Source organism: Psammomys obesus, unplaced genomic scaffold (genome assembly GCF_907164565.1).
Source record: "Psammomys obesus unplaced genomic scaffold, mPsaObe1.curated_primary_1811, whole genome shotgun sequence".
Lineage (NCBI taxonomy): Eukaryota > Metazoa > Chordata > Mammalia > Rodentia > Muridae > Psammomys > Psammomys obesus.
In genome coordinates this window covers 2,061,972-2,075,082 of record NW_026585626.1, presented here as the reverse complement: position 1 = coordinate 2,075,082, position 13,111 = coordinate 2,061,972, and the positions used below count along the sequence as shown (strand labels likewise).

Genomic DNA, 13,111 nt, shown 5'->3' with positions numbered 1-13,111 from the left:
TCCTTCCTTCCTTCCTTCCTTCCTTCCTTCCTTCCTTCCTTCCTTCCTTTCTTTTTCGCTCTTTAGCCAACTCAAAGCCCAGAAAAAACCTTGAAGCCACCAAAAGAAGAAGATAGTGGCAACCTGAAAGCGTCAGAGTTAAAAAAAGATACAAGCTACTCTTCAAAGGTAACTCCATTATGGCCTAAGATTTGTTTAGCTTTTAAGATGGATTATGGCCATCATAGTCATGAAAATTTAAGATGTCCTTTTAGAAAAATTATTTTTTTTTCAATTTTCTGCCAAGAAATAAATTCTTTCTGAAAATGGCATTGTTAAGCGTAAGTCACGCTGTCGTCTTCAGCTCTTTTAATAAGAGAAACACTTAGCTTATTTTAAAGAATGTGCTATATGATTCCTAGTCCCAAGGCACAGGTCTGTGCATCATTTTATTTTCTTACTAAACATACACTTGGGAATTAGTTCAAATAAAAGAATTTGGGGTATGGTGCCTATTTGTTTAGAGAGCGGGTCTGTCTGCGTGGCCCTGACTTCTCTGTACCTTCATATGTTGACCAGGCTTTCTCAGACAGCCCGTGTTCATCCTCTTGCCTCCACCCCCAAGGCATCTGTGACCATGGTCAACGCTCATAAAAGAACCTCAGCCTAACCATTTCTGAGGGCTAGCGGATTGGGAACCATGGTTTGTTCACTCATTGTTTCGCTTGGTTCTCGGCACTCTCGTGACCATTCAGTGTGTGTGGGATTAGTGGCTGAACGGATGTTCCTGTCGACTACATGGTGATGGCTCTTTTCTAAAGTCGTGGTTTCTATTGAAGACAGTTTTGTTACAAATTAAAGTTTTCATTTCATTCCTTGTTTTCATACCAGAATATTTGGCCACTTCTTGAATTTATCAAATATATTTAATCTGATTCTCTGTATTGTCAGCAGTCTCTTATGAAATTTCTAAAACGGCTGAAATCCTCAGGTAGTCTATGGACATAACTAAATTCTTAATAATTCCTTATAAGTGAGGCTTTGGATATTTGTAACAATAAAGATTAAAATAGCATCTCAGTGTTAATACAGTTTTAGGTGTCTCACTAGACAAACTATCCATTAGATAAGCCAGTGGGCATTTTCTTTCCTTTAAAAATTTAAAGTGATTACAGATTTGTTGTATTGATTTTTTTTTCCCACAGCAATAAATACCAAACTACTTTTGGAATTTCTGAGTTTTATCATTTATCCTTTTTTAAATGTTTTTATTCTTTGAGAATTTCATATTTTGATCATATTCTTTCTCCTCCCCCAACTCTCCACACACACACACACACCCTTCCCACTCAACTTCACATTTTCTCTCTCTTGACAAAAACCAACTCATAAGAAAACAAGGAGTCCAGTTTGTGCTGGCCAACTACATCTGAGTGTGGGGCCTCACTGTTACATACCTGGCTTCACTCCATTGAAGGAAACTGCTTTTTCCTTCTCCTAGCAGCTGTTATTTGCATGTAACTTCTTTGCCAGTGATGGGACTGTGTGTTCACGTCCCCTTGCCTGAACTGGATGTTGTATGTCTTGAACTTGTGTAGGTCCCGTGCGTGCTGTGTCTCTGAATTCATATGTGCATATGCCCTGATGTGTCTGGAAAACACTCTTTCGTTGAACACACCCAGCACTGCTGGTTCTTAACATCTTTCTGCCTCCTTTTCTGCTTAGATCACTGTACTGTGAGGGAAGGGGTATGACATAGACATCCCATTTAGGGTTGAGTACTGCAAAGTCTCTTATTCCGCACATTGTAAGTTACGTACCGTCTACTGCTCAAAAGCCTCTCTAAATGGGGGTTGAATAATGCGCTGATAGGAAGTTCTGGTTGGAACTCAGATTTTAGGCTGGACGCAGTCCCACACTCCGTGTAGTAGCGCTTATTTTCTTGAAGCCTAAGTTCACTATCCGTTTTCTAAAAGGCTTGAAGTCAGAATTTCAGAATTTGCATATATATAAATAATATATATTTTAGGGCTGGTACTCAAGACTAAACATAAAAGGCAATTGTTGGGGCTGGGGAGATGGTTCAGCAGTTAAGAGCACTGTCTGCTCTTCCAGAGGTCCTGAGTTCAATTCCAGCAAACACATGGTGGCTCACAACCATCTGTAATGAGATCTGATGCCTTCTTCTGGCGTGCAGGTGTACATGCAGATGGAGCACTCATATACATAAAATAACTAAACAAACAAATAGAAAAGTTGGGGGGGGGGAGATTCTACAACAATAAAATATATGTGTGGAGTAAATATAAAAAAAAAAAAAAGAAGGCAATTGTTTCTTATAATTCTTTACCCACATTTAAGCATGCCTGCAGTTTGGAACTCATTACAAAGTCTGGTGTAGAATTTTTAAGGTAGGGGATTTTTCAGATTGGGAATGCTTAATATGTACTGGAATAATTGCTGGTAATAATACTTGCTGTAAAAGTATTGTGACCCGGGAATGTTGCTCAGTTAGTAGGGTGATTCCCTAGTTTACACAAAGTCCTAGGTTTAATCCTCAGTATTACATAAACTGTAATCTAAATACTTGCATGGTAGGAGACAGGAAGATTAGAAGTTTAATAGATGACGATCTAGAGTTGTAAGCCAGCCTGGACTAGTGGATCTGTGTTAAAAAAATAAAATCCAGAAAAAAAAAAAAAAAACATAATCTTCTGAATTTAGTATTAGATGCAAATGTAAAGGGAAAATTTTTTGTTTTTCAGCCATCTCTTTCAACACCTTCAAGTGCTTCTAAAGTAAATACAGCTGCTTTTGTAACTCCATTAGAACTCAAAGCTAAAGCAGAAGCAGATGATGGGAAAAAAAATTCCCTGGATGAACTCAGAGCCCAGATTATTGAATTATTGTGTATTGTAGATGCACTGAAAAAGGATCATGGGTAAGTAACTCTTCTTTGTAACATGTACAAAGACTTCTTTTAGGTTTTGTACCTGAAGCCCTCATCTCCTAAGTATACATGTGCGTATGTCTCCAAAGACATTTGTATTACAACACTTTCAGCAAAGACGTTGATGGGAACACTTGCTACAGTGGCTCAGTTCTAGAAGTTCTTATGCTTAGGCAGGAGTTGGCCAGGCACATACGCCGATTAGCCTTGAAAATACTGAGCAAACTGCATTGATATTTCGGGTGTGATCTAAATCCTCGTACTTGACTCTTGGAGGACTTTGATGTCTGTTTCTGCTAGGCTTACACTAGATGGTTACAAAATGAATGAGTCCCAACTCTCAAGAGATCTCTGAAGCCTCCTGTTGACCCTGAAAATATTTACTGATGGTGTCGTGTCGTGGATCAAGGCCAGAGTGTGGCGCTAATGCACCTATGTCCACAGCCCAGGAAGTTGTGATAGGGCACAGAGTAGGACACACCAGCCCCTCCCAAAGTTTTACATCTAAAGGAAGTTTATAAGATGCTGTATTGGAGACCCCTCACCCTTTTAATGAAGAAAGGGTAGAGAAGTAAAGCTATTTACCTCATGATCGCACAGTTCGTGAATGTCAAGGCCAACACTAAACCTTTGTTTACTGGTTTACAGATATTTTGATATATTGATATTTTAACCATAACCTTGCAAAAGTTCCATGGGTACTGGGACAGATGAAAGATCAACTAATGTAATTAAGCTTAGGTTCCCATCTCATCAGTGTTCCCTCCATGACCTCTGGTTGAACTTTCTGTTTGCTAAATAAACTGCTTATACTGTTTAGAATAAGAAAGAAAGAAAAATAAAAGTAAAATTTAACAGCCTGGATGTAATTTAAAACAATTTCTGAAAAACCACAATACAAAGTACATACTTAAAGAATGACTATGTAGAAATGGTACAAAATATATACAGAAAGAATGACTTTAAAAATGTAGATTAGAGGAAAAATGAAGACGTGACAACATGAGTTAAAGAATATAGATTATTGGCTGGAATATTTTGGTTTGTGGAATTTAATATAGTATTTAATTGGAAACAGGGAGGAACTTGAAATCTAATTATTTTACCATGTTCAGTGACAAATATAAGATAATATAATGGTTTTTCTACTCCCGTACTAGCTCCCAAATAATAACACTGAGACCTATTACATTTATTAAGCTTCAATGCACCAAACTAGGTAGATACTCATTTATTCTAAACTGTCTGTGCTGGTCTGGACTATTTCCTAATCATGTGCCACATTACCTGTCCTAGAGGCCTCATCCTGGCCATTCCTGCTCCATCTTTGTCTTCATGAAACTGACAGCAGTTATGCTAGCATGCACAAGATCTCTGCAAGATTAAGTCAGACCAAATCCCAGTAGGAAAAGAGGAGGTCGGGACAAAGTTTCGCCCTGAGCTAAGGATTTATTGGCTGTTGACAGCTACTGGAGAAGGAAAGCCAGTTTTCTTTAAAAGTACAGCATGCTTCAGTGAAAGGCCACACATCTCAGACTGCATGGGCAGCACAGATTGATGGCTTTTTAAAAACTAAAATAAATAAATAAATAAATAAATATGATATGATATGATATGATATAATATAATATAATATAATATAATATAATATAATATAATATAAAAGACACAAAGTTTGGGGAGGAGGTGGATCTGGGTGAGTTGGAGGAGAGTTAAATATGCTGATTTCTGTGCCCTGAGATCTGCTTGCAGACTGGACATGGGCATTGTCATTTCTATGAAGAATCTCCTCTCTCAGTGTTGTGTAAAAATTGTTCTCCATCACCTCTGACTGGTTAATAAAGAAGTGGATCAGCCAATAGCTGGGCAGGAGAGTTGGGGCTGGAGTTCAGATCCCTGTTATGTGTCCCAGGTAGGAGAAGAGGGAAGAAGAAAGTCACTGGGCTATGAGAAGGTCACCATGAGGAGAGAGATGGAGCAGGAATGACCAGGGCAAGGCTAGAGGACAGGTAATGGAGCACATGACTGGGAAGTAGTCCATACCAGCATAGATGGGTTAGAATAAATGAGTATTCGCCCAGCTTAGTACTTTAAAGCTTATTAATAAATAAATGTAATAGGTCTTTGTGTCATTATTTGGGCGTTTGAGCAGGAGTAGAAAAACCTTTATTTTACAGTCATTATTACAGGAAGTATAGTAGTGTACAGGCAAACATTGTGCTGGAGTTGCTGAGAGTTTTACATCTTGATCAGCAGGCAGCAGGAGGAGACTGACACATAATTGCTAGACTTGAGCCTGTGAGACCTCAAATCCTGCCCCCAGTGACACACTTCTTCCAACAGAGCCACATCTACTCCAGCAAGGACATATCTCCTACCTAATAGTGCCACTCCCTGTAGACCAAGCATGCATCCTCTGGGGTGCCATTTCTAATCAAACCACCACACATTGTTTTCTTGTAGTTAGCCACCACCTCTGGCTCTTATGTGCTTTTTGTCTCCTATTTTACAATGGTCCTGATCCTTGGGAAGGACCCTTGGGAGGAAGAAGTCTGATTTCTCACTTTGGGTTCAGCATTCTACAGTTTCTTAATTCTCCATACCATGGCCAGTTTTGGATCTCTGTCACCATCAACTGCAAGTAGAAGCTTCTCTAATGAGGGCTAACAGATGCATTGATTTATGGTTGTAACAATAAGTCATTTAGGAATTGGCTTAGCCATATGCACATTTAGCAGAGCATCAGTAGTATGTTCTAAGAGCCATGTCTAGCTAAAGGTTTTTGGCCTGATAATGGCAGCTGGGAATGGATTTCTTCTTTGAGAGGAGATTAAATGTTATCATAAAATGGTTGGTTATTCCCATGCTCGTGCCACCATTGCCTCAGTAGCATGGTTATTGTAGCTCACAGAATTCATACGGGGTTACTTTTCTACTTGATAGCATGTGCAGTACCTTTCACTACTGTGAAAGCTAGAGAGTAGATATAAAACTTCCAGGTCAGTAACAGCTTTAGTTTTCTATGTTCTGGTTACTCAATACATGGTATCTTTAACACTAGGGTCTTACTGTTAAGTTCTGGAGGATAAGAATAGCACCAGCAATAGCCTGTAATGTTTGGGGGCTGGGGGAGGTAGCTATGATATCATTGGCCAACAACTCCAAAGGAGGCTTTTATTTTATTTTATTTTTTTAAGTTTTTTAAGACAGGGTGTAGCCTGTGTAGCCTTGACTGTCTTAGATTCACTTTGTACAGCAGGCTGGCCTAGAACTCACAGCGAACTATCTGCCTGTGCCTCCTTGAGTACTGGGATTATAGGTGTACACCACCGTACCCAGATGAGATTACCAGTTTTTAGTAGTTGGCTTTTTATTTGTTAGCTGTGGTGTATATTAGGATGATTGTTCTATTCCAGGGTAAATCTCTTTTAACTCTTTTACTTACTTATTTTTATCTTATGTGTATAAGTGTGTAGGTATGCTGTGTGTATGTCTGTACCCTGAGAGGCCAGAAGAAGGCATCAGATCTTCTAGAACTAGAGTTATAGCTGCTTGTGAGCTGTTGTGTGGGTTTTGGAAACCAAACTAGACTCACCTTGTAGACCAGGCTGTTGTCAAACTCACAGCTTTCTGTCTGCCTCTGCCTCCCAGAGTACTGGGATTAAAGGTGTGTACCACCACACCCTGCTATCTTAGTTTTTTATAGTGTGTGTGGGGGTGCGCTCAGTAAGTTTCTATATGACGTTTTTGAATGGTCTTTAGTGTTATTTATATGAGGAGGGATGAAATAATACCAAAAACATATATATATATATATAATATTTTATTTTATTATTTATTTATTTTTTCCATTGAAAGTCTTTATTCCAGCTGGTCAGGGCCACACCCAAGTGTTCACAGACCTGGGTGTCATCCCAAATGTCCAGAACATGATTTTTTAAAATTTTTTTATTAATTACACTTTATTCACTTTGTATACCCCTGCAGTTCTCTCCCTCCTCCCCTCTCTCCTTCCCCCTTCTCCACGCATGCCCACCCCAAGTCCACTGATGGGGAGGTCTTTTTTTCCTTCCTTCTGATCCTAGTCTATTAGGTCTCCTCAGGAGTGGCCACATTGTCTTCCTCTGTGGCCTGGTAAGGCTGCTCCCCCCTCAGGGGGAGGTGATCAGAGAGCAGGCCAATCAGTTCATGTCAGAGGCAGTCCCTGTTCCCAGACATTTTTATTATTATGTCTATTTGTGTGTGTTTATGTGTATGTGAGTATAATGCCTACAAAGTCCAGAGGAGGATGTCAGATATGCTGGAACTTAAGTTATGAGTGGTTGTCAGCCACCTCATGTCAGTGCTAGGAACCAAACGCAGATTATCTGGAAGAGATTTTTCAAATCCTATATTGGACTACTCAAACTAAAGAATTTGAAACTTTTTTATGAACATGGTCATTGTTCTTAGGAACTTTTTCTTTGTGTGCTCTGTGTGTGTGTGTGTGTGTGTGTGTGTGTGTGTGTGTGTGCGCGTGTGTGCGCGCGTGTGCGCGTGCGTGTGCACTTGTGCACTTGTGCATGTGTAAGTTAAAACTCCAGTTGACATCAGTGAAATAGGCTGTTTAACGGTAAAACTGAACGATAATACTTTGTCTTTAGGAAAGAACTGGAAAAGCTACGCAAAGAATTAGAAGAAGAGAAGGCCATGCGAAGTAATCTAGAGGTAATGTATTTCCAGTTTAGAAAATGTAAAGTTTTGTTTCTTTCTTTCTCAACTCTGTTGGTTCTGCTACCATTCAGACTTTCCTACCTCAGGTGAACACTGAGCCACCTCCTAGTAGCAAGTTCTTAAGTTTCATGTTGACACTAGCATTGTTTATTCATGCAGTTTTTAAAAAGAGGTTTTTTTTTTGCTTGCTAGTTTGAGAATCACACATGGGGATGGGGCCTTGTGTGTGCTAAGGAAGGGTTCAGGCCCAGAGCTGTTGTCTCAGCTCCGTGATTGTTCTGAGTACTAACTCGGGACAGTGTGTGAAGAACCAGGTGTCTAAAGGGGTCTGACAATGAATGCTGCTCTTGTCTTCAGTTCTTTGAGCCGTTGTTTCTCTTCTTATTTTCTCCTTCGACTTGATGGGCAAGCAGGTTGTGACATTCACTTCCATTTGTCACTGTAGAGGTTACATTAGCTTTGTTCCCTGGGTGTTGCACTTAGTTCTTTAACTTCTTGTTTTTCTCTTTAGTTGTGTTCTGCCTTTTCAGAGCCTTCTCTTCCTTCCCCACTACCTTGTTTTATTACATACCTTCGTTGTCTTGTCTGAGACTCAGAAAATGTGCTCTCTAAACTTCCTGACATACAGGGACTGCTTCTAAGCTCCTCATCAAGGAGGCTTAGCTATTGCTGGAAAGTGCAAGGAGCTGTGAGGAATATTGCTCCCACTGTAAAGGTGAAACAAGGTTTAGAATGACGGTGTAGCAGTGGGAGGCAGCTGGCTGTGACCATGCTTTTCTGTGTAAACCTGTGAGTGTCCTTCTACTGTAGCTCTATGTGATCAGTGTAGGTTGTCTTGAGGGTACTTTGTTACCATAGCTTGCCTGATAGCTGACAGGTCTCCTTTTGGCACCTTTGTTTCTTTGTATGAAAGTACTCAATTCTCCTGTACCCTTATTTAAGACAAAGCCTTCTTCATCATCCAGCTGCCCATCCAGTTTGATGTGCTATAGTTTTTTTCATTTTTTATTTGGGGTACACTTTTTAGGGGGTGGCTTTCACTCTATCCCCTAAAAATATCCTATATTTTCTGTTTTGTTTACCTTGAAATCAGTCCTTTTTCCTGTTTGATTTCTTGAGACAGGTCTTACTTTGTGGCAGAGTGTAGCACTAAACCCATTGCAATATTCCTGCCTTGGCTTCCGGAGTAGTACTGGGCTTGCGAACATCTGCTACCACATCAGCCTCAGCCTCCTGCTTTTTAGCTTATGCTTGCTGGGGGAAGAGCTCGGTCTTTTCTTCAGCTTCTGCAGCATGCCACAATGTGCCATTACCACCTTCTGAAAGGTTTTTGGGTCAGTGGCCCTGCATTCTTTCTACTTTCTCTTTCCTTTTTCTTTCACAAGATTTTTCTATTCATTGTATTTTCGTGTGTGGGGTGTAATGTGTGTGTGTCTTGATTTTTTTTTTTTTCCCGTACTTATTTCAAATGCTTGTGTCACTTAGCAGTATTCTAGCTCAAAAGAACTACATTTTTTTTTCCTTATTTCTTGCCACTTAGGAACTTGCATTGTATTTTGTATTAACACTCTTATTCAACAGTATTAGTTTTGCACTCTGGGGAATTAGATTTTGATGTTGAAATTCTAATTCAAACGCTGGGAAGTGTGTTCACGTGGTACAGATGGGCTGACTTAAACCTTACTAAAGTTATCTTATATTGCCCAATTTATGTTTTGTTTTTAGGTGGAAATAGCAAAGCTGAAGAAAGCTGTTATGTCTTCTTGAGGTGGTGGACCTAGTGTTCTTAGCACTGGAGTTACAACACTATGAACTTAACTGACTTGTTAAAGACAACAGATGTGGTGTTGTGAGAAGAAATAAGAGGATGTGAACTGTGACATCTATCACAAAGTTGGGGGGGGTGACTTTTTTTTATATATATTTTGTTTGCCAATATGAAAAAATAATGAGGCCTTATTTCTTACTCTGCTGGGATTGCAAACATTTCTATTGTTTGCCTGAACATACTACTGAATCTGTATAAAAAGGAAAGAAGTTCACAATAGTTTTTTTATTCAGACATGTATTATTTTTAAAGAGTTCTATACTATAAATATCGTAATATCTTTACAAATAAGCTGTAAGATAAACTATTTGAGATGGACGGGTTAGCTTTATAGTAACTAGAGTCACTGCTTTCCAGTAATACATAGGGCATGAACTTGTATACGTACATACACTACACCACACAAACACACACACATTCAGCACCACACAAACACACACACAACACACATACAACACACACATACATTTACTTTTAGCTTCTTACCCAGGATTACACTGTTGTGCCTGTTTGTCTGCAGTGCTGTTTGTATATTGGGTGATAAAATAGGAGTTCCTAGTTACCAGGATCCTCACCCATGAATAAGTAATCATTAATGAAATAAATAAATCAAACTTCTTGAGTGTTCTCTAATGCTCACACTATAGGATTATTAAAGGAATTTAGTTAAAACATACTGGATTAAGCTTGGGAAAAATAGGAGCTTTGTTCTAAATTCATAAGGAATCTAAAAATGTCATGCTAACTCTTGTTCGTGCCTAGACACTGCAGCACATGTGAAATATGTAAACACCAGCCTTAATGCTGTACTCTTATGCTCATTCTACAGTCGAAAATATTATCATGTCATTATCTTGTAAACCCAGATCTTTTCAAAATTCAGAATGAGGTTCCATATTTGGAAAACTATTGTGTAAACACTCAGGTTTTACAGATGTAATTTATCTAATAGAACAGACTAACTCCAAAGATATTTTGGGCTGTTACTTATGTAAAATGTTAAAAGAGTGATAGTATCTCACAAGTAGTAATATTATAGGTTATGTAAATCCAGTACAGTTGACCACATTGAAGATCATTTCACAATGGATGCTTAGTCATTTCTTCAGCTTCACATTCAACAGTTGAACATTTTAGATAGGATCAACCACATTTAAGGTGGTATGGCTACAGACCAGGTGAACATTTAAAAATTGTATCTGTCGTGCAACATGTCTAAAAACACAGAGGTTAATTTTAAAATGCGAAATGTTTTGTATTTGATTTTAAAAAAAAAGTTAGGTTTTAAGCTTTACTCTGGTAAATGAATATCAGATTGTAAGTTGTCATGCTTCTTAACAAAACCAATTCTTTTCATTTTAATCTTAAAATAGAAAAATGTTTTTAAGTGTGATTTCTTGTGCTGTTTCAAGTAAGAGAGAATTGAAGCAGGAAATAATAGAATTGCCAACACAAAATTACACTTGATTAACTTTTGGGTCAAGCTGATTGTACATTAAGTGTGCATTTTAGCTTTTCTGTTTTGGTTTTTGACACAGGGTTTCCTATATCCCAGGCTGGAATTGACATTGTTATGTAGCAAAAATGGTTTTAAACTTCTGGTCCCCCACCCTCGGCCTCCTGAGTACAAGGATGATAGGCATATCCACTGTGCCTACCTGTTTTAACCATTTCAAGTGTGAGCTCGTCTCATGAGGGATTGTTGGTGATCACAATTGTTCCATTTTATTTTTATCTTACGTGATTACTCAGAAGAATTATTTGCTTCTTGTTAATGTATCAGCTCTTAATGATGGTCCTCAGATGATGGTAAAGCACCCCACTCTAGAAATCTTCTACCTTCCCCACTGGAAGATTTATGTCTACTCACCCTGCTGGGAGGGAAAGTTCTCACAGTTCAAGCTGTGTTCTTTTCCCATTTCAGGTTTTTTTTTTTTTTTTAATAAAAAAGTAACAAATATTCAACAGTAGGTGAGTGACTAATTATGCTTTCTGGTTACATACGTAACCAATAGATGCTAATTAAAATATAACAAATAGGGAAAGAATTCTAATAGAAAAGCATATAACAGGAAAATGAATTTATGTGATATAAACATGAGTAAGAAAAGTAGAAGCACAACCCCTAATTGAATACTAAATTTTCATGTGGTGCCTTTTTACTATGTATCATTGATCTGATTGGTGATCTTGGCCCCAGCAACACATGTTTTAATACGCTATTAAAAGGTTTATTTGAGCCACGTATAGTGAGAGTCTGCCTGTAACTTGGAGACGAAGGGAAATCTTGAGTTTGAGGCCAGCCTGTGCTGCATAGGGGACCCTGAGTACAAGAAAGGAAACAGTCTTCCTGGAGGTGGGGGTATTTTCACTAGTCCATACAGCTAGAGTGGCAGTGAGGACTGCAGGCCATGCCTTTTTCTTCTCGGTCAGAATAGAGAGGTCATACTGTCTTCTTTCCATGTGCCTGTTTTTCTGCCCGTAACAAAATAGTTCAGAAAAAACAAAAACAACAACAACAACAACAAAACAAGCAAGCTTGAACTTAAAGGGGGAAAATGATTCCTTTAAGATAGTAATTTGCCAGTATTTGCCCTTGATATGGAATGTTTGCTATTCCTAAAGTTAATGTCACAAAATGATATATAATAACTTAGAGTAAACCCCTGACACGTATGAGTATAAAAGATAGAATTGAATCTGTCATTGCCAAATTACTAGTGAATTATAGTTCAGATTTTCTGTTCATTGAAGCACAGTACTACTAAGATTCTAATGGAATTCCAATGTTATTTTGGTGTGTTTATGACTGCTAAGCTTACTTCTTATAAAGCTGTTAACTATATAACGTACAGGACTTCACAGAAAAGACTGAAGAGACAAAAGAGAATGGGCTGGTCTTAACAGAGGACTTCTTACACTCCTTACTGTGATCACAGACAAGAAAAATGTTCCAAGTGCTCTGTAGATTTTCTGATGAATGTTTTATGCTTGCATTTAAACTTGAAATGTATGAGCAGAATGAGACAATCTTTACAATCAGAACTGAGAAGTGTTACAATTGAATGGCCTTGTGCTGTAGCAATAAAATGACCAAGTGCAATGACTTTAATAAAATCATCTTTCAAAAGTTGCTGCTATGAATACTTTTAGTTACAGAATTCTAGCCTTGTATATCTTATCTTGCCTTCTGTTACCTAGTATGTGATGTAGTTGATGTCTTGACAATCTAACATTCCAAAATCCACATATTTCATATATATATATATATATAACTATATATGAGGAATCTCAGAATAGTATATGAATTTTTTTACAGGTGCTGTTAAAGGAAATGAAAACATGCTTTCCCTCAAAAAGAAAAAAAAAATAATAAAGAATTATGTTGCTGTTTGTGTCAGTCTTTATTGGTTATTGTTTATCTTAGTTAACTCCTCAGTTGTTAAACATGACTAAACATGATCAAGGCACTTACAAGTGGAGGAAGCATTTGACCCCTGATTTCAGAGAGTAGAGTCCATGGCACAGAATAGCTGACTCATGTCCCTGATAGGTTGAGAGAGCTGTACCATGGTGACACACTTTTTCCAACAAGGCCACACTTCCAAGTCCTTCCCAAAACAGTTCCAGCAGCTGCATAC

At 38.3% G+C, this 13,111-nt stretch overlaps 1 protein-coding gene across 2 annotated transcripts in view; it reads left to right on the top strand.

The window, feature by feature from the left end:
* Window positions 1–12,610, top strand: part of Cd2ap (CD2 associated protein) — a 69,909-nt gene extending 57,299 nt beyond the window's left edge. The window contains exons 15-18 of one of the 2 annotated variants that reach the window (XM_055612179.1): window positions 67–168; window positions 2,745–2,920; window positions 7,573–7,636; window positions 9,368–12,610. In XM_055612179.1, coding sequence (XP_055468154.1) covers window positions 67–168; window positions 2,745–2,920; window positions 7,573–7,636; window positions 9,368–9,409 — 384 coding nt within the window. In that variant the 3' untranslated portion in view covers window positions 9,410–12,610. The remainder of the gene's footprint in view (window positions 1–66; window positions 169–2,744; window positions 2,921–7,572; window positions 7,637–9,367) is intronic. The other variant, XM_055612188.1, reaches the window with a different exon arrangement.
* The last annotated feature ends 501 nt before the right edge of the window (window positions 12,611–13,111 follow it).